Consider the following 19,484-nt stretch of genomic DNA (forward strand, 5'->3'; position numbering starts at 1 on the left):
AATGGACGCTGCTGGGCCTTCTTGTGTCTAGACGCGCCGTGAGTCATGAATGTCTCCCTACGGAGACGGGAGGGGTGTATCACAGATACCACCGCCAGTGATACCCGCTACCCGCGGAAAGGACGGTCTCTCTGAAAGAGTCACTTCTGTTTGCTGCAGCGCTACACATCAGCCAGCCATGTATTCCACACCTACGTCGCTCGCGTCTCCTTGGCAGACGGAATTTATACAAGCAAGTCACATTGAAAAGCCTGCACCGTGAGCTCGTTCGCGTTGTACGGGCCGATAATGGAGGCCACGATGAAGGCTTTGCAAAGCTAGGCAAACATCTTCAAGGTCAAGTGCCAGGCGGCCTGGGCCCCTCCCGGCCTGTTGGTACGGAATGCGTGGTACACAACCTCGCGGTCTTGTATTTCCGTGCATGCGTGCCAAGACTGGGCGGACTGACTGCAGAGCCCCGATTGTTTTCACTTGCGAAGGGAAAACAGACGCCAATATCCAACGCATTCCAAACATGGGCGTCAGAGCACCTGCGCTCTGGTCATGAGCATCAAACGGAACCAACTCGCCTGCGGTTGCCTGGGATGAAACAGTCTGCAAATAAGAAACGGAGACGCATCGGCTCTTCCACTCTACCTCGCACCCCTAAACTCCGCTCTACCTCGCGCCCCAGCTTCCGCGCCATCAAGCGTCACGTACCAGACGGGACAGATACGCACCGGACCTTCACGCCTTCTCACGCGTCACAGCATATGGTCGATAGACACACGACCTATGAACTGGGCAAACCACGGTGCGCGACTGCCTCGCTTTGACACTCAGCATGAGGCCTCTACCATGTTCGACCTCGGTCCTTAGGTTTGTCCCCAGATTGCCAAACATCGTCACACTACAAACGACTAACTCTTTAGTCTGTGCGCACCGCGAAGCGGTTCCTGGGAGAGAGCAAACACTGTTCGCCACTCTTGCCTTCTTCCTTGGCCTCGCCCGCCGGGACACCCAAAACCTTCATTGTTCGACGGTCACGCGCCAAGCTTCGCCAGCTATTCCGGCCGCTCATGCTCCGTGAGTTCGAATGCCGAGGGGCCACGTGCAAATGACAGAACCGGTATTGGCGACAGCCCAATTTGCCCCGCCTGGTTTGCACTTCACTCTGAAACTCAACCCCTGCCTCTCCGAAGAGACTTTCTCGAAAGCAGAAATATCACTCGAATGTAAGAATAGTGACACCGCACACCACGCTGCAGAAATACAATCGGTGGCCTAGGGCAGCTTCTTAACGTGGCGACACCTCATGATCCAAACTGTCTGAACTGGAACTTTACCCGAAGTCCCCCGACGTCTCAACCACACTACATTGCCAGTAGAGCTACATGAACAGGAACCACTCTTTTCCCTCATAAGACAGCCGAACCCGCCTCTAAAACCACAACTGAAATAAACCCGGGGGCGGCGCGGCTGCAGACAATATGTGCACTCTGAGCGAGGAACGCTGATTCCAGCGTTCGGCGCGACACACGAAAGTCGGAGAGAACGTCAAATCCGTAATGTTCGCTTTGCATAGCCGCCCTGCAAAGCTTGACGACAAAAAAGTGAAGGCAGTGAACTGCAGGCTCCGAAGAGTGTACGATAGCTGCTCACTGAATCCGCAACTGCAGTGATGCGAGTACTGGCCAGTAACAAAAAACGACCAAACATAGGATGCGGCAGTCTTACAAAATCCCCACACTTACCGGGTCCACACTCCCGGAGAATCAAAAGCAGCTCACCTAAGCGCAACTGCAGCGTTGTGTACGAATGCTTTGATGACAGGCGTGAACTGGCTTGGAATTCGGTTCAACAGCAGAGACGCGCGGAGTAGTTGGCAACCTCCTTACAACGCGGTGACTCTAGTGCTCAGAAACAACGCGTCCGAGCCCGCGTCAACAGTTGACCATCGCGGAACATCCTCCCCAAATCGCGCTACATCACTCCCAATCGATCTGCCACTAACATCGCGTGATGCTGCGTCCGCGTCCAGTCGACCTTCTGAAACCTGTTCCTGATCTGTTCGCCCTGTGATACATACACACACGTTCAGAATGCGAGCTCCGCGCAGATGCGATCTTCCCGGCCCTCTTGTGATTCGGCCGCAGCTGAACACGAAGTGGGCCTTTTTCACTGTCGTCTGCAACAGCTATTTAAAATCACCTCGCATGTGTTCCCGTTAAGTGCAGCACATTACAGAAAAAGGGCAACGGGTACTGAGGGCATGTTCATTTCGTATCTCCTGCTGAACGGCATCCAGTACGTGGCCGGGTCACCAGTGTCTGCCGTCCGGAATCAACTTCGCCCCAACGACGTGAAGTGTTGTCAAGCCTTGCGTCACACCCTGTTCGTCTTACCGATGCCACCTTACCGGGGCTACCAACCTACCATGCACACAGATGGGCGCCACCAGCCACGGAGACACGAACACAGTTGCAAACTTGTATAGCTAGGAAAAACACCATTACAGGGACTCCTCCTACCCCCACGCCGACTTGAGTGAGTAGGACGTCCCTCCTCACCTTCTGCATAGTTGCTAGCAACTGCTGCACCCACGCTCCCCGGCTACTCTCCGCTTCTGCACGACTTCTTCTTCTTCGGTGCTTCCCGCTTCCTCCCCCTTGCGATCCGGTCACAGTCTGTAACTCCAACACCCTTCCCCAGTCTTTGATCTCGAGACGAAAGCGGCCTCCCGGCGTACCAGAAGAGTCAATCACATCTACGTGGCAGTGGTTGATAATCAGGGAAAGACTGCCTGCTGCCGCTCCGAAGCCTCGTGCGACAAATTCCCGTGAGGACCGAAACCAGAAAAGATGACCTCGAGACAATATAAAGAAAAAAAGTCGACGGTACGGAAGGGACTTCAGCAAACGCGAGTACGCAGGGGTGCGGCGCGTAGACGGAGGATTAATAACATAAAGGGGACCTGAATACACCACAAACATCCGGAGAAATACCTGTGCAAAAACCGTTGATTCGAAGCAGCTAGCAGGACAAAATGAACGGGTATGCACTAACAGGCGAACGTGTACGCTCAAGTGTCAGGAGGCAATCGTCAGAGAATCCACGGAGGCCCTTCACATTCCTCTCAGCGGGGAGACGGTCCAAGACAAACATCTCTTGACGCAGTCCAACCGCGGAAGTTCTGGCTCTGGCACGCTGACCGGAACATCTTCCAACCGTGCCGCAGCACCGCTGACGTGTGCACGGCTCGACGCTCCGATCCGGTAGTGATATCTGGCCTTGCACAGCTCCAAGGGCTACCCAAGCACAAAGAATGGCAGGTGGACTGCCCTGAGCACTCCTTCCGTGAGTGCACCGCAGCACACTAGTTCACTAGCAGCGGGCAGTCCCCTGCTGACTCTTCAGACCCAGACGTCTGTGTCTAGGCCATCCAGGGAATTCTGATGAAGCAGGATACAGTCAGGAAGCCCATGTGCTAAACATCACGGACGTCCCCACTCTGTGTAGCTGTTCACAACTGTGAGGTGCGTGTTGACAAAGCTCTCCTTTCCGCATTCCTATGTGTTTCCGCACGCAGATAATTGTGGTGACAAAAGGAAATGGCGCGCCTTGTTCCTACCTTCGAAGGACGGCATCGTGTCAAGCCCGAGCACTCCATCTTCATCCTGCACCATCAGCGACGAGTACTTGAACTTCACTACGAGCAGGTCACTGTGCAGGGACCTCTTATCCGACTGCCCCCCCCCAGCCCACGAGCACCCACAGTTTGTCAGACTATTTCTACCACACCATTCAATACCGCCAAACTGAGCGACCTCTTTCTGTCCAGAAGGCCTACGAAAAGAGCTTGCTGGCGACCCGTCTGACCGTTCACTTGCAGCCGACGGGGCTGACGTGGAACTGCACGAGCCGTATTCTGGTGCACACGATGACACACTCGAAGCTGTGGTAGTTGTCGTCCCTGTTGGCCGGCTTGCCGGCCCCCTGCTCACGGTCGGGTTGTCTTCCGGACCTCCCTCCGAACGGGCACTGCTCCACCGTGTTGCCTGATGTCCCACCCAGGGGTTGGGACGCGCATCAAAACTCTCCCGGTTGTGCTGAGAGGTTTCGTCGTCGGCTCCCGTATACTCGCAGTTTTCAGTTTCACTCTCACTACTGCTGTGAAACCCTCCGGCTCCCTCCTCGGCGGGCGACGACGAAGCGAGCGCCCCGGTTGCCGCAACTGCAGCAGCCAAAGCTGCGGCTGCAGCGGTATCAGTACACCGTAGCTCAGTAGACTGATCCTGCAGCCCATGCAGCGTGGGCGCCACGTAGACGTCAACTTCTTGGGCATCCCAGAAGTCCGGAGCACAGTATCTGAGCATCGCTTCGACATCCCCTAGTCCTGCGACATCGCTCTCGAGCTCCTGCATCGAGTCCGCAACATCAGCTTCACAAAGCAACAGACGAAGACCTTGCGAACACCCACTGTCCAGATCGCTTATGAGCTGGCAAGGCTCTAGAAGTTCCAGCTGTTCCCCAGCACCGCTCTCCCTGTCCCCTACGGCGCCCATGTCTACGCCAGATGTAATGGAAGGATTCTCCCCACTGCCTTCCCGGACAGCAAGCACCATCTGTGCAATTTGCCCTTTCTTCTCCTCCACATGTATCCGCCCCGGCGTGCTGGTTCCATTCTGGACAAGCAGTCCAGCACGACCACGCACCTGCTTTGTATCGACAAGAGACGATTTCTCTACCAAGCGAGAACGGCGCGAAACCCAGTCTGGCTCTCCATATGCACTACACCGGGTGCTGTCACTATCGCTTTTACTGTCGCTCGCCCTACCGCGGTCAGCGCTGACGACACACTCCCGCCTGTAATCATCTGCCTGTCGTGGACCGCAGCAACCTGTATCACACCTGGTGTTGCATCTCCCACTGCTTGATGGCACTTGTCCCGGCTCCTCGCATTCCCCAACTGTATGCGACATGCCACACCCATGTGTGTCTTGTGCTCTTTCATACTCCCTGCGCGCTAGCTCTGTCGACGAAAACGCTGGGAGCTCGGCCTCTTTGTTTGCCCCTGCGAAGCTCCCTGGTAATGCCACTGCGCCTTCTCGACCGCACAAAGAGACAACTGCAGCCGACTGAGGGCCCATGCCCGTACTTGTTGAGACGCGCCAGAAAGCGCAACGGAAATTGTCTCCCCCGTAGCCTCCCGTCTCCACAGAACCAGCACAAACCCCGTCCTCGCCAGCATCAATTCCTGTCGGATGCTTCTCTCCACTACACAAAAACTGACTGTTCCACACGTGAGGGCGGTCACGGCAGCTTGCTCGCTCTGGAGACCGCGCCACCTGACGGGGCTCGTCTGCAGGGTGTCGCGATCTGCATGCACATCTGCTGACGTCGCCGTTACCGCTGGTCTGTGCTGGCGTCTCCATTGTCCCAGCCACGGCAACACTCGACCTTCGGGCACTCTTCCTCAGAGAGAGAAAAAGAAGCCCCCCGTGCCCCGCACTCTTCTCCTCGGCCCCGCTGCAGAGAGGGAACAGCTGTTGAGTTTGCCTCCCTGCGGACCTCGTCACAAACACACTCCCTCCCCTGACATCCAGTAACTGTCTTTCCAGCTGGCACAAACGAACTCGGTCGCGCTGCGCCTCGGCGGGCTTCGGCGAACTCCCAGGGGAAGCACTGTGTACCTGTACACTCCGACTGCGCGACGGGACGCCCTCCTCATCCTGCTGACAACGGTCTGACAGACTCGAGAGTAATGCGGCCGGGCTGCGCCACGGTCGGCTGATATCCGCGACCAGTAAGTCAACCGATGGACAACCGCATAGCATTTTCTTGCATGTCAGGGAAGTGCTCGGGGACCACCCGGACATAACATTTTCGGAGATAGCCGACACATCTCTGGATTCTTCTCCCTTTCCTGGACACTTCGGCAGCACGGAGCAGCCGGCCGAAGCTGTTGCGAAGTTTGACAGCAAGGCGTCGGCCACAACTGGCATGGAGGAGCCGCCACAGGAAATGCTCTTGGAACATGTGCTTCCCGGAGGTCCTGCGCCAGTCACCCGGTGCGCGCGACTCCCAGGTCTGCTTGTGCCCCAGTCAGTCCAGAGCACAGTACCATACTGTCCAAGAGAGACGGCACGACGCTCTCCGCTAGCGGTGCTCGTCCCTACCTTGCCGCGCGCAACAGGTTTCCGGGGTACGTCACGAGATCCTTGAAGGGAAAAAGAACGGCTCCTGAACATCTCCGGGACCGCTATTTCCCCGCCAGCCGGCGGGAGCTCTACAGGCTCCGCCGCCCCTTTAGACGTCAAAGCACCGCAACTACCTGGTTGAGTCACTGTACTCCAGCCATCATGAGAGTCAAACAAGAAAGCATCTCCCGACCGACGCCATCCGACACATCCTCGCTGTGGACGTGCCCGCCCCGGACTCCCTCGACCCCTGCTGATCGGGTGTCCCTCTGCAGACCGGCAACACTTCAGCACCTCTTCGCATTCTGCGACTGACCGCATGTGCTCTAGCTCACTGTGGGGGCGGTAAGGCTGCACCCGTTCTGAGTCACAGGGCTGAATCACAGACTCACACGAAACAACCCGTTGTTCTTTGGAAGCGACAACTGTCGCGGTGCTACACCGGACAGCCTTCCGTGTTGTCGTCTGTTCCCGTGTCTTCCTCTGAGTGACAGGGCTTGGCTCAACGGAACCCCCACTGAAATCTGTGGAAGAGAAAACACTTCCACGACCTCTGGACCCCGTTACAAGCACTTGTTGGTAAGAGCGAGGAGGCGGAAAGTCATCCTCTAAGACGCAGGAAGACGAAGTGCTTGCCCATGGGCGACAAAAGGGACGCCATTTGCGCCACGAAAGGTGAGAAGTACTTTGGGGGGTGTGAGGAGTTACTGCTCTGCAGGAAAGCTGGACAGCCGACGGGATGGATCCATTCGTACTCGCTGCTCGGCACTGCATATCCCACCTAGACGCCGCTACCCCCACTCCCGTCCGAACCCCACCACTGTCGTTGCAGGCCGGCATGGGAACGGCAAGTGCGGCGATAACAGAAATACTTTTAAAGATCAGACATGACTGATGCTGGCAGACCAAAGAGACGCCACACACTCGCACCCCGTCTCCCCGGAGTCGGCAAGAGCCGCGAACCTCCAGCGGCACCTCCTGTTGCAATTGCACGTACAGACAAAGCGCAGTACTGGCAATGAAAATCACGGTGCCGATACAGTGAAAAACAGAGCGCGGAGAAAAAGCTCAAGCAGCCCTTCTGCAATTATACGGCACACCGATATCGCTTGCATCTCCAGGACGGAACGAGCTCACTGCAGGTAGCTCCGGCAGATGCAGAAACAACCACTACAAAGAAAAACGCAGGACGCGTTCCGGCGAGGCCTGGACCCAACGCAGTCACCGCCGACGACCGCGTTGCGCCGACTGTCATTAGGTCGCGGGCCTCGGCCAACCCCTTAACAGCCAACAGAAGTTAGGGGTTAATGCACTAAAGAATGGTCGCTACCCAAAGACAAAAAAGCAGGGTGTATCGGGAGGCCAGAATGCATGTCCGAGGCTTGAGCGGTACGGGGGAAAAAAATACACCCGGCCCCCGATACGGACCTCTGCGGCAAACACTGGCTACACCGGGACGAGACGGTATCCCCTGCATGTAGCGCAAGCCTCACGCAAATTCAGTAATCTTGAGGTTACCAACCGAACAAACAGAAAAAAACAGAGTCAACAGCCCGCGATTGCTCACCATTAGTGAGACGCGCGGAGACCCGGTGCCTTACCGCTCGGAGCGAGCCGGTCGACCCGGGAGAGTCTCGGACCCTACCAGGCAGAACTAACAGAGCGCCTGATACCTTTCGAAGGATAGACCTGCAGACGACTGTCTAAGAGCAATACATTCCACTATCTTCCGTGAAGGTGGATGCTGCTCACACAGCGACACAGCCCCTCCTGGCCGCTGCCCAGTTGGCGGCAGCAGCTGAAGTCGAGCATCCGCCACAGGCTCCTCACCCTGTCTCCCACAAAAGAACGTGCTACGAAGTCTAGTCCAAGCAACAGGCGCACCGGCATGACTTTCTTACAGTAAGTACACAGCTGAGCGAGCTTTCCCCCCGTGTGCGCTCCAGCTAGTGCGACGGCTGGCTTCACGGCAAGGTGACGACACCAGTGGAGGGCCCTTGGGACAATCGGGACCAGAGCGCAGCGCTGCGAAGAGAAGCTAGGCGCAAGTAACCGCAAGGCGAGATCGCTTCCACCCAATCTCCACCAAACAGCATCGCTTTGGAAACTGGGTAGAATTTCACCTTGCGTCTCTGATGCAGCACGTTCACATTCCCTTGGGAGGCCCTCCCGGGGCTGGAGTCGGGCCCCGCAGGAAGCCGGGGGACGCGGGAAGCATTCAGTCAGCCGCGCAACCTGGTCGTGTTCCTAGTATAGACTCCCATGAAGCCCTGAGCCAATGACGCGCCCTGACAAACTGTAGGCCGAACGGGTGCCACCAACGGCACAAATGCATGCGGCCTTATATTCAAAGATCACTGGGGACCATGACCCACTGGACGGTGGTATTCAGTTGTCGCGCGAGGAGGGTGCGAGGGGCTGCCGCAGATTCGCTTTGAGGTGGCGTTTTGGTCGCGCACGCACAGTTACGTCGAAGTGAGCTTGTACCCGTGACCATAGTTTTCGTGTTTTTCTCCCCGGGGCTTCTGCTCATCAGGCGATGCGCGTGGGCCTGGTGTCTACGCAACTGGACCGCATTCTCTCAAGGCCGGTTTACGATGGCGGCTCTTAGCCCCCAGAAAGGTATGCAAAGCGTGTGACTCGCCTGCTTGGTTTTTTTGTCTCAGCGTTCTGCTGGTACTAGCTGAAGCAGAACCCCTGCTTAGTGGCACAGACAAGTCAAGGGAGTTTATCCAGTGTTCGCCCGCGATCGTCCGACGACCTTGTGAGGCCATTCCGGCACGTCCTCGATTGACACACTCTAGCAGAACAGCATGAACTCAAGCGGGAGCTCTCTCTGCTCGGGCCTGTGTGCGTTCGCCACTTAGGACCGTGCAGTAGCCCCAGCATCAGTGTGTCGGTCATACGAAGGAGTTTTTGCTCCTATGAATTTTGTTTGCAGTCGCTGAACTGAAGACCTTCATCTCGTTGTGCAGGCGGGATCCGTCCATTGTGCATAGACCGGAGCTGCTATTCTTCAAAGAGTACTTGGAATCTCTCCATGCGTCTATTCCGCCGGCAAGCGGCTCAGGCAGTGGTGCCGGGGCGACCGAGAGAGAAACAGAGCAGGCGGAACCATCTGAGGAAGTCTCGGAAGAGGAGGCGTCATCCGAGGTAACTGTGAATCGAAAGGTTGCTCGTGTTTTGCCAAGCTCTTTGGGCTGGAAGGTGATTCGGTGTTGCGAAAGTGTTCTGGTGCCGCAGACTAGGTTCTTTTCCCATCGATTAGAAAGCCAGGTGCTTACGGTGTCTTTTCTGCAGTCCGATCTTGGAGAACTCGACGAACAGACGTTGAAAGACGATGCAGTCATACCCCCCGAAACTACGGCTCCGCCTCCACTCGCGCCGGTTGAAGAGAGAGAGCTTACTGAGGAGGAGCTTGACCGGTTGGCCAAGTTGAAAGAAGAAGCTTGCTCAGCGTGCGAAGTGAGTGTGACATACGTCCTGGTTTCCGGGGAAAAAGGGAGCGTTTTCCATCAGCTTGCAGTCTGTTCTGTACGCGGTGGTCTCTCGGTGTTCAGGCAAATAATTTTGAATTGGCGTTGGAGAAGTATACAGCAGCTTTGCAACTCGGGAACCCGACAGCCTTGCTGTACACTAGACGGGCCGACGTTCTTTTGAAGCTTGATAGGCCAGTTGCTTGCACTCGCGACTGCGACCAGGCTCTTGCCCTCAATCCGGACAACGCACGGGCCTACAAGATCCGGGGGAAGGCAAACAGGTAAGCTGTCTGGAGAAAACTGCAAGAGTTCCACCACGGCTTCAGTAGAGACACCGGGAAAGTGTCGCCTCTTGCGTCCCTGTTCTTTGTTGATTCCTGGTTGCGTCATGTGTGAAGTTCTTTCTCACAGACTCCTCGGCAAGTGGCGTGAGGCGCACAGGGATCTGGATATGGGTCAGAAGGTAAGCATCGCAGCGACAAGTCCACTATGCGCAAAATTCTGACAAGAGTCTTACGTGTCCCATGCCGCCTTTTTGGCACGCAGACACCGGAAGCTCACTGTAGAGCTTTCGTGCTACAGGAACCAGTTTCTGACGCATATCGGAGGAGTCGATGTGTGCTTGCAGCTTGACTACGATGATGCATTATGGGATATGCAAAAATTGGTCGATGAGAAGTACAAAAAGATCGAGGAACACGAGCGCAAGCTTGAACGAAGACGAGAGGAGGTAATTTGAAGCGGCAGCCGCCATGCTTTGGTGCGGTAGGAACCGTAACAGCTGCTGCCATCTGTTTCTTGGGTGTATGTGCGTGGCGGTTCGTGTCCGTAGAAGGAAAGAGCTCGCCGAGAGAAGGAAGCCAGAAGACGTCGAGCAGCGGCGCAGAGGGCCTATGATGAGCAGAAGAAGAGAGAATCTGCAGACACAGGTGCGTGTTCTTTTCTGCTTCACCGTGGCGTACGCGGTTCAGTGGCGAGACGAGAAGAGTTGCTCCACTCTTTGGGTCTGACTGTTCCTTCTTTACTTCACTGTTGATACAGGCAGCTTTCCAGGCGGGTACCCTGGTGGTTTCCCGTCGTTTGGAATGGGAGGAGGATTCCCCGGCGGAGCGTATGGAAATCCCGCAGCAGGTGGGATGCCGGGTTGTTGCGGTGCCGGGATGCCAGGCGGCTCCGGGGCTGGGATGCCGGGAGGCTGCGGATCTGGGGTGCATGGGAGCCGGGCAGGTGGAATTCACGGAGGAGGGATACCTGGGGGAGCCGGTGGAATGCCCGGGGGAATGGGTAAGTTCTGTCTCGCAGCTTTCTTAAAGTGTATTTGGCAGTCGGAATGCGGTGACGACATGATTCACATAACACTCTGATGTGAATGATTCCACAGGAAACTTGCTAGGAGCTCTTAACGATCCGGAACTAAAGAAGCTATTCGAGAATCCAAAGGTAGGAGCTGGACTGGAGACAGGAGGTGGGGGTGGCGAGAAGGATGTGTCTCATGAGGTGTGTCGGGCGTTGTGTTCTTTTTCAGATGATGGCAGCGTTCCAGGACATCATGTCAAATCCGTCGGCCATGTCGAAGTACGCGTCTGATCCCGAAGTCATGGCGGCTATGGGGAATCTCACGTCCAAGTTTGGGGGAGGTGTTCCGGGAGGACAGTTTGCTGCTGGCTCGCAGATGTAAAGCAAACTGCCTTCTGCGATGTCCAAACGACTTGAGCGGCAGGGAAGCACAGAGCAGCATTGGTTTTCTGGGTCGATTGTGCTAGCTGAGAGGTTTCGAGATGATGTTCTCCGCTCCGCTAGTGTATTGGCTGTCTCGTTCGCTGAGAGTACTCTTGATGGGGCCACCTGTAGGACTGTCCAAGGTTTTCGGAAAGGCATTGGTGGTGTAGAAGTAGAGTTGACTACGTAAATGTTTCCCTATGATGTGGGCACGGTGCCTTAAGTGGCGGATCGTTGGTTCACTCTTTTATGTGAAGGATGGGGGGTGGTTGCGGATATCCCGTCGGCAACTCGCCTCCAGAACGGATCTATTCACATGCTTTTTCAGGAGTCTAGTTCTGACAGCAGAGCGTTATGTAGTCTTTTGTGACGCGGCGCCTGGCCCGCGAGTCTAACTTTCGGTGGTGGCACCTAGTTGTCGAGCGGGCCCCTGTAGAATGTACCACTAGGAGAAGTAAAAAAGGAAGTAATCACGTGTCCCGTTGTACCTGAAAAGGGAGCCATGAGTGAGGCTCTCCTTCGCCAGTACCGTAATTTGTCCCTGGTGGAGTGTTGATATTCATAGTTGACAAAGCGAGAAGGGGAGAACAGAAAGATCCGTACATCGAGGCAGGAAGGAGACGGGACCGCCTGGGAGCGCGTCAACATTGCTGAACCTTGGCATTTAGAAGGCAGCGCGTCGTACCTGCACTCGGAGAATTGAACACGTAGTGAACATTGTATAGAGCGATTCCGCAGGCAATGAAATCCATGAGGTAGACGGCGAACCTGAACCGTCTTGGTTTCTGCAGGCCAACGGCGAATCGAGTTCAGTTACTTACTCAAATTTGGTAACCGTATCCGCTAGCCAGACTTGCTGCCACGAGAATGGTGGTTGTTCAGCAGCTGTTGATTTGGGCTCCTCACCAGTTGTGTCGCCAGCAAAATGCTAAACCAGATGAAGCCGCTCATAAGAAAGGTGGCTAGGCCTGTACGCAATGAGGCATAATCAATTCACGGTGTTGGTTGATGTTCAAAGTTATTGTACTTATGCCGAGAGCGATAGTGATAGAGGACTGCTTCGGACGCCTGTAGTACCAAGAAAGGAGAGCAGCTACGGAAGAGGTCACTATCGCTCACGGTGACACTTCTTTGCAGCTTCGCTCACCAACAAGAGCCATAGACAAGCATCCTCCGAGCTGTAGTCGGCAAAGTAGTTGTTACCTTCAATTCACTAAGTGACGATCGGCTTACGTCCTGAGCAAAGAAGTGCGCAACTACGGCGCAGATGCAGTAGATGACGACATAATATATTATTGGCTTCGTCTTTTCAAGCTCTTCTCCCTCGATAGGGAGATCTTCAAATGCGTTCAGCATTGCGTGTTCCTGAGCGTTCAGAATTCTTTCGTGCGGGTGAGGAGTCAGGACACACAGTCTAACGTTATCACGCTATTACGGAAGCTGTGGCCTCGAACGGTGTTGCCGGAGTGTACGTACATGAGGGGGGGCCACTGGCCTCTCACGCAGCAGAGGCCACTGCCGTGCCTAATAGCGTGATAACGTCAGACTGTGTGTCCTGACTCCTCACCCGCACGAAAGAATTTTGAACGCTCAGGAACACGCAATGCTGAACGCATTTGAAGATCCCCCCATCGAGGGAGAAGAGCTTGAAAAGACGAAGCAGAGAATATCTTCGCCGGGCCGAGTCCGGCGGCTTGCGCGAACCAGCTATGTAACACCCAACAATAGCCGCTATACAGCGCCATCCCCCCCGGTCGAGTAACACTCGACGAACGCGACGTCTCGCCGACCGCAGCCGCAGGTCACCCCTGGGCTGCTGTGCGTGCTGTCTGCGCGACGCCACGCCTCATTGCAAACCGAACCGGGACCTTCCCACTTCCTGTCCACGCGTGACGTCGCGTTCGACGAGTGTTAGCGACAGAGGAGGGAAGTCTGTATAGCGGCCATTGTTGAATGTTACTGTTCCGCTGTGAACGCAAGTACAGATGGTAACAGTAAACTGCTGGCCGGCTGGGATAGCGGACAGCGAAGTGGCCGCATGCGGAGAAGGAACCGCTCAGCTGCAATGCTCTACAGCTGTGACAGCCCTCTGGCAGTTCAGCAGGTCAATGAATGCCGGCCATTCCAGCAAAGCTGGCCGCAAAGCTGGAGGCCAGTTATACTTCATTCAGGGCGTTCCTTTCCTCTGTTGAGCAAGTCGTTCTCTTATTCGGCCAGCGCGGTTCCAACGGCTTCGTAAGGGTGGCTAGGAGCACTTGGCGACACACCGGATTAGATCAAGACTCTCCTCTTCCAGCAATCACACATTCTTGCGACTGGTCGCCACAGTCAAGCGCTCGAGAGGATGTGTTGTTGCCGAGACACATATGTTCCGCGGTCTATCGCTTTTTCTGGGGGGCCCTGATTACAGCATTGCCTGGCGTCGACGTTGCTCTTTTGCCGCAAGCTCCGTTTTCCTGTGGTCATCCAGTACCACACCTGACACAGCGTCTCCCTGTGCCGTGGCTGCATTTTCCCTGGGTGTCTGGTGTATTGTGATCGCTTCTTGGCTCTTCTCTAACCGCAGCTCTTTCCTTGGCGGCGGGCTCGGTGGCCGGGGTCCGAAGTGGAAAAAACTTTGTAGAGCCACCGAAATGGCACTCCTTGGAGCGGAGCAGTCGGCACAGCGTGTACTTGCCACTGCAGCCCAGCCTTCGAGAGAAGGGTCAAGTGCCGCAGAACCACAGCAGATGAGGGGACTTGGTGACGAAGGACAGCTGTGCTCCAGTGAAGTAGGGGCAGAGGGGCTTCTCGAAGCAATCGGTTGGCGAACCCAGGAGAGTGAAGAGCGTGCAGCGGAGGCCAACATACCATCAAACATCTCCACCCTAGGGGAAGGTCCGTGCTTACATGCAGAGGAGTCAAGCTCATCGGGTTCTTCCGCCGCGAGCGGTGACGTTCGTACACCCAGAGCCAGACTTCCGAAAGGCGATTTGAATCGATTGGAGATCCCAGAGTCTTTTACGAATGACATCCGTTGTCCTACAAGTGAGGAAGGGGGCTCGCGTACAAGCAGTGGACTTCCAGTTTCCGATGACTTTCAGTCGAGCCTAGAAGAACGAAGTCAGCTTTGTGCAAAGTGTGGAACTGTTGGAGAGTTCATCTGTTGCGTCGCTTGTCTTCGATCTTTCCATGCCTCTTGCGTAATGGAGGAACTGCGACTGCCAGATGTAAACCTTGAGACAGCCTGGACTTGCCCGCATTGTAAGGACCCGGGCCAAATACGTCTCGGGAAGCCCTCGGCTGGGGATACCCCGAAACCAGCCAAGCCCGAGGTACAGACGGTTAGATCGGTTGACCGAAATGATTGCGAAAATGGTGTGCCTCCGCCCAGTGAAGCACGCTCTATCTATGGTCGAAGTAGAGACCAGTGTAAAGAGGTGTATGAACGGGAAGGGAATTCCTCTGAAGCTGGCGGCCCGAGAGAAGCCGGAGAGAAACAAGAGTATATGGCGGCCACCCAACACGCTGCGGAAGGTACGGTTTCACCTAAAGCGTACGGTTGTTCAACCGTGCGGTCTGCAAGTCCCAGCCCTTCCAACTACGGACGGAAAAGGCGACGAGGGGACAGTGGACCATCGACGGCCACGCGGTGTAAGGTCAACATTGGACCCAGACATCAGGTTCCCGCGGTGCCGCCTTTCTTTCTCGATTCCTCGTGTGTGTGGGATGGACACCCGGATACGCTCGTTGGGTGCGAGAGCGTGTATGCAAATGATGATGACGAGACTGCAAGGTTAGTTTACTCGCCTTACGCTATGCAGCGCGTCCATAGAAAGCGTCTTGCAGAAGGGGCGGAGGGGAGGACCATCACGACTGCCGAGGACATGAACAATTTCATCCAGCGCGTTGCCGAGAACTGGAGCAGCAAGTCGGGCTGGCAGCCATTCTCTCCTGAATATGCTTTCAAACTTCTGCATTTCGCGGGGTACGACCCGCACCGTGCGATCCGCATAATGAAGGATCCGAGCTTCAGCTTCATTGCCATATGTGACCCGCCTCAGCGCCGCTACGACAACAAGTGGAGGCCCAAAGACCGAAGAGGGCAGATTGGTACCAACCCTTTTCCTTCCCCTCTTACACTCAGGGCGTATTTAGCCAAGCGGAGCCAGTACGCTGCTGCTTCTACCTTCAGGCTGAACTCCACCAGGTGAAATGATCATACCTGGCCATCACCTCGAAAGCACAGAGTGTGCCCCTGCTCTGCTGTAGGAAACTCGCGGTATATTTTATGAGCGGGCTGTCGGGGCCAGCTGCGGTTCTCGCATACCGTGCATACTTACTTGTAGATATGTCTGTGTGCGGCAGGCCGTCGCCTCGCCATATCATGCGTGTGCGAATATTTCTGACAGATGCCCGTGCACCCTAGTGCAGCTTATCACATTAGTCTAGATGTAGCACAGCATCTCTGTGTGGGCAGGTAACAATCAGTTTTGTGTATCTTGCCGGTGGCGTATACGTGCGCGGAGCTGTGGCGTCCGGAGTCTGGTCCGGGCTGTGTTTGGGCTACGCAACAGACCGAAAAGCGTTGCCTGATAACAGAGACCCTATCCTACATCAGTCTGATGGGAAAAAAAAACGTGAAGCAAAAAGAAAAGCTCGTAGCGTCGCAGGGACGCGTTCGGAGCATGTGGCGCGCCAGTAAGCACGTGTTCATGCTCCTTCTGCCATCATGCCACGAATTTGGAGCAGGAGCACTCATGCGCAGTAGGAGGAAGGGCAGCGTCCCGCCTAGCAGCACAGACTGGACTGGGCCCGGCAATATCTAACTTTGTAGTAATAGCGTACCAGTTCGCTTGTCCACAACCTTATGAAAAAACCTTGTCTCGATAACTCCACGGGAATTTCCAGGCGAAAGGATGACACCGTTGCTCGAAGCGAACAGCCTTAGGCCTTCGTCTAGCGCCATCTGCACGTTTAGAAAAATGAGAATGTCTGCGGTGGTTCGCATCCCCGAAATCACTTCATCATTTCCAGGTAGGCCGCTGGCGAAGTGAATGTGATTGCGAGACATACGGGAAAGACCTTCGCGGCGTATCTTTTCCCAGAATCTGCGGTAGGTGCCATGCACCACGACGACGTCCTCAGACGCAAAACATGTTGTAGGGAGATCGGCCACGGTACGGATGGGGCGTAGCAGCTTTTCACTCTCGACGCAAAGCAGCGAATGCCCCTGATTCGCTCGTATGTACAAGACATCTCCACTTGCAGGTTTGTTGGTCGGAGGGGCATCCCCATGCAGTAGTGGGTTCAGGAAACTGGGGTGGGGCGCAGATATTCCTGCTGATACGCAGTTTCTCGAACAAGAAGGCACTTCATGTGTGTTGTCGTCTCCTGCCCCTGTGGGACAACGCATATCCTTAGCCTGGGCGGAGTTTACTTTTCGGAGAAAGATGTCAGAAGTCAGGCTTGGGGAGCGCCACTCTAACGAGAACCGCTGTTTCTCGTCAGTCTGCACTACATGAATCACATCTTCCACAGTAAACTGCCCTCTGTTCTCCTTAAGCGCGAGCACGTCCGCAACCTTCACATACCCATCCGCGGAAATGCTTAACCCCCGCTGCACGGCCTGGTGACGCAACAATCGTGCTAGCCGTCTAGAAAGCGTCATCAGTCTGTCACTTGGTTCGCATCTCTGCTGGCTAAGGCGGGGCCCGTGTTGTAGGTGCGCTGTCATTGACCGCGGTTCGTCGTTCCCTGTCCTCTGTGCAAGCTCGCCGCTAACCTGCTCGAGGTCATCACCGTCGTCGCACCCCGGCTGGTGGTTTCTCTGGCTTCGCATGGCGGACAAAAGATGACCGCACTTATTGGAAAACTCCCCGGCAGGCTGTAGGAGTAGCTTTCCGTCCGGTTCCGGGTCCGCCGCGATGTCTAACTGCTCAGCAGCCTCAGCATCCATTCTCGGATCGCGCTCCGTGTGTTCACCTCTTCCGGTACCACCATCCGGTCTTCGTAGCCTGCCCCAGTTCCTCCTCGGGAACTGGGAGACCCCCGGTGCCTGGCGAGCCTGAGTGAGCGTCAGACGGCTTATGCGATCGGAAGCGCCCCCTCGACCCCCGAGAACTCCCCTGCGTGGGTGAAGATGTGACCAACCCGGAGCACGTACATGTGCCTGTCGTGTACAAAAACCCTCATGCGGCCACGCGACACGCGGAAAAGAAGTACCGAAGAGTGTCTCCCAACACTCGTCCAACAAAGAAACATGGGAGCTCTTCTCCTGCGAGCGTGCAGATCTAGATTGGGGAGGAGTCGTCCGCTTATCGCCACGTTTGTGTCGGAGAAAATCATCCTAGTTATGGATGCGCGGGTTGCATGCACTACTTCTGCAGCAGTGGGAGTACTGAAGTATAAGCTTTTGGCGCTATGTGCTGAGAAACCGGCGGCGGACTGCAGCTGATCAAACCCCACCTGCCTGCGGCCCAGCATAACAAGGTACTACATCTCGCCAACGATTTCGCACTCACATGGCCTACGAGCGAAGGATTTGTCTGTTGACGGGCGCCCTACTGGTACAGACACTGGTTCATGGCTCCAGAGATCGCCGTCGACGGGCCACCAACGAACTAAGCAGTCTTGCGCGGCTACAGAGTCACGCTGGTAGACTGGTTCCATAAGCCTTGAGCACCTCCAATTGGGCGCCGGCAGCTGCCGAGCACCATCTGTGGCAGGATCGTCCATTCGTCTGTGCAACTTTTCGACTGCATGCTGCATTTCTCTCGGATGTGGCATTTTTATTGGTTCTAAGCTGTTCTGCAGAAGCCGTGAAAACTGTAATACGGAAACTGCTGGGACACACAGTGTCAGTTTGCGTCGCGTGACGCGAGGACTTTCTCGGCTACCAGACGGTTGCGGTGGGCACCTGCGAGTCCGACATTGTTGCATCGGAAAACAGCACGGTAGGCAGCTAAAGAGTCCATACGTTCTCCCCGTGCCTTTGAAGTGCCGCATCAAGAGTCCACTTCTGTCACCGGGCACTGTTGGCCCTCTGACTGCGACCATCCTCCGAACTTTCCCCTTGACGTGCAGAAATGAACTCCTGGGCTTCACAAGGCCAGGCATTTTTGCCTGAGGCGACGCCGCTGATTTACTCTGATGGACAGCACACTTACATCTGTGTCCAGGGCCCCAGTGGGCCCGAGTATATCCAGAGACCGCATTCGCCCGTACCTCCGGGGGCTGGTGTTGTGTGCTCACCGCCCTCCCCGTTGAGTTATTTAGCACCCGCGTCAGGATTAGTTTCGGAGACGACAACAGTTTGCTCAACGGGATGTGCGAGCGAATTCGCCTCGTGTGGTGGATCGGAGACCGCGGACTCAGAAGAGGTCGCAAGCGACGGGCGCCAGTTTAGCTGTGGAAAACGCCGACTAGATGGCACAACCGTTTCCTCCAACGCTTCACGTCATTGCCACATCGAGGACGAAGACAGCTGCAACAGGGCATTAAAGCATAGCCGGTCTTTTGGTTTAACCCACGTCATGCCATTTTCCTCCGTAAGCTTCGATAGAGGTATCTGTGGAGTTGCTGAATCCCTGTACGTGGCCTCTGCGTTTCCTTCCAGGTGAATCAGCTTGAGTATCTGCTACTGTTACTAGACAGTTTTAACAGCGATTGACGGGTCGGTTGCGTCCCGCCGGGTCGAGACGGCCTCCTCGATGCCTAAGGATTCGCGTAGCCGGCCTGCTCCGACTGCCCGCTTGCTTTTTTTTGCGTTGGTTGTGACTTCGACTTTTGCTGTTTAGGCATGATCCCTTCGGAGGCACCTGCCGTGTGGCAGAAGAAATAGTTCGAAGCGGTGCGGCATCCTTGTACTTTTGAAAGCGACTCTCAGAAGTGAACCGAAACCCTCGTGGTTCTCCTCTCTGGTTCATTTCTGTCCGAATTGGCTTCGGCGTTGTGAACGAACGGATTCACTCTGATGCCATACCCTGACATGTGCCAACTAGGATCTTCGGATGTTTCTTTTGTAACCAGTGGATAATCTTCCTATGTCTCAAAGACAAGGTCGTTTCCGAGGGAGCCGTCCGTTAGTGTACGTATCGCCACTTGCGCGCATTCCAGTTGATCACGT

General features: G+C 55.5%; 5 protein-coding genes across 5 annotated transcripts; 3 read left to right on the plus strand and 2 right to left on the minus strand.

Moving 5' to 3' along the window:
• Positions 1-1,930: 1,930 nt before the first annotated feature.
• Positions 1,931-7,838, minus strand: CSUI_002246 (uncharacterized protein). The gene is made up of 4 exons (XM_068062448.1): positions 7,747-7,838; positions 3,611-7,157; positions 2,550-2,953; positions 1,931-2,055 (listed from the first exon to the last, which is right to left on the minus strand). The coding sequence occupies exons 1-4, from the start codon at positions 7,747-7,749 to the stop codon at positions 1,963-1,965; spliced, it is 4,047 nt and encodes a 1,348-aa protein (XP_067925576.1). The 5' UTR covers positions 7,750-7,838; the 3' UTR covers positions 1,931-1,962.
• A 584-nt stretch (positions 7,839-8,422) lies between these two features.
• CSUI_002247 (hsp70 interacting protein hip) lies at positions 8,423-11,429 on the plus strand. Its single transcript, XM_068062449.1, has 10 exons — positions 8,423-8,801; positions 9,121-9,332; positions 9,480-9,644; positions 9,740-9,939; positions 10,070-10,121; positions 10,287-10,388; positions 10,491-10,587; positions 10,700-10,942; positions 11,040-11,098; positions 11,184-11,429. Exons 1-10 carry the CDS (start codon positions 8,777-8,779, stop codon positions 11,334-11,336), a joined length of 1,308 nt encoding a protein of 435 aa, XP_067925577.1. The 5' UTR covers positions 8,423-8,776; the 3' UTR covers positions 11,337-11,429.
• A 2,581-nt stretch (positions 11,430-14,010) lies between these two features.
• On the plus strand, positions 14,011-15,785 carry CSUI_002248 (uncharacterized protein; the record flags this gene model as incomplete). The annotated part of the gene is made up of 2 exons (XM_068062450.1): positions 14,011-15,566; positions 15,725-15,785. The coding sequence occupies 2 exons, from the start codon at positions 14,011-14,013 to the stop codon at positions 15,783-15,785; spliced, it is 1,617 nt and encodes a 538-aa protein (XP_067925578.1).
• Positions 15,786-16,241: 456 nt separating this feature from the next.
• Positions 16,242-18,022, minus strand: CSUI_002249 (rna 2 - tpt1 family protein; the record flags this gene model as incomplete). The annotated part of the gene is made up of 1 exon (XM_068062451.1): positions 16,242-18,022. A coding segment is annotated over exon 1 (1,074 nt), but the record flags the coding sequence as incomplete, so codon positions are not given.
• CSUI_002250 (uncharacterized protein) lies at positions 17,004-19,354 on the plus strand. The gene is made up of 2 exons (XM_068062452.1): positions 17,004-18,906; positions 19,156-19,354. Exons 1-2 carry the CDS (start codon positions 18,445-18,447, stop codon positions 19,159-19,161), a joined length of 468 nt encoding a protein of 155 aa, XP_067925580.1. The 5' UTR covers positions 17,004-18,444; the 3' UTR covers positions 19,162-19,354.
• Positions 19,355-19,484: the final 130 nt, after the last annotated feature.

This window comes from Cystoisospora suis, assembly GCF_002600585.1.
Source record: "Cystoisospora suis strain Wien I chromosome Unknown contig_938, whole genome shotgun sequence".
Taxonomy (NCBI): Eukaryota; Apicomplexa; class Conoidasida; order Eucoccidiorida; family Sarcocystidae; genus Cystoisospora; species Cystoisospora suis.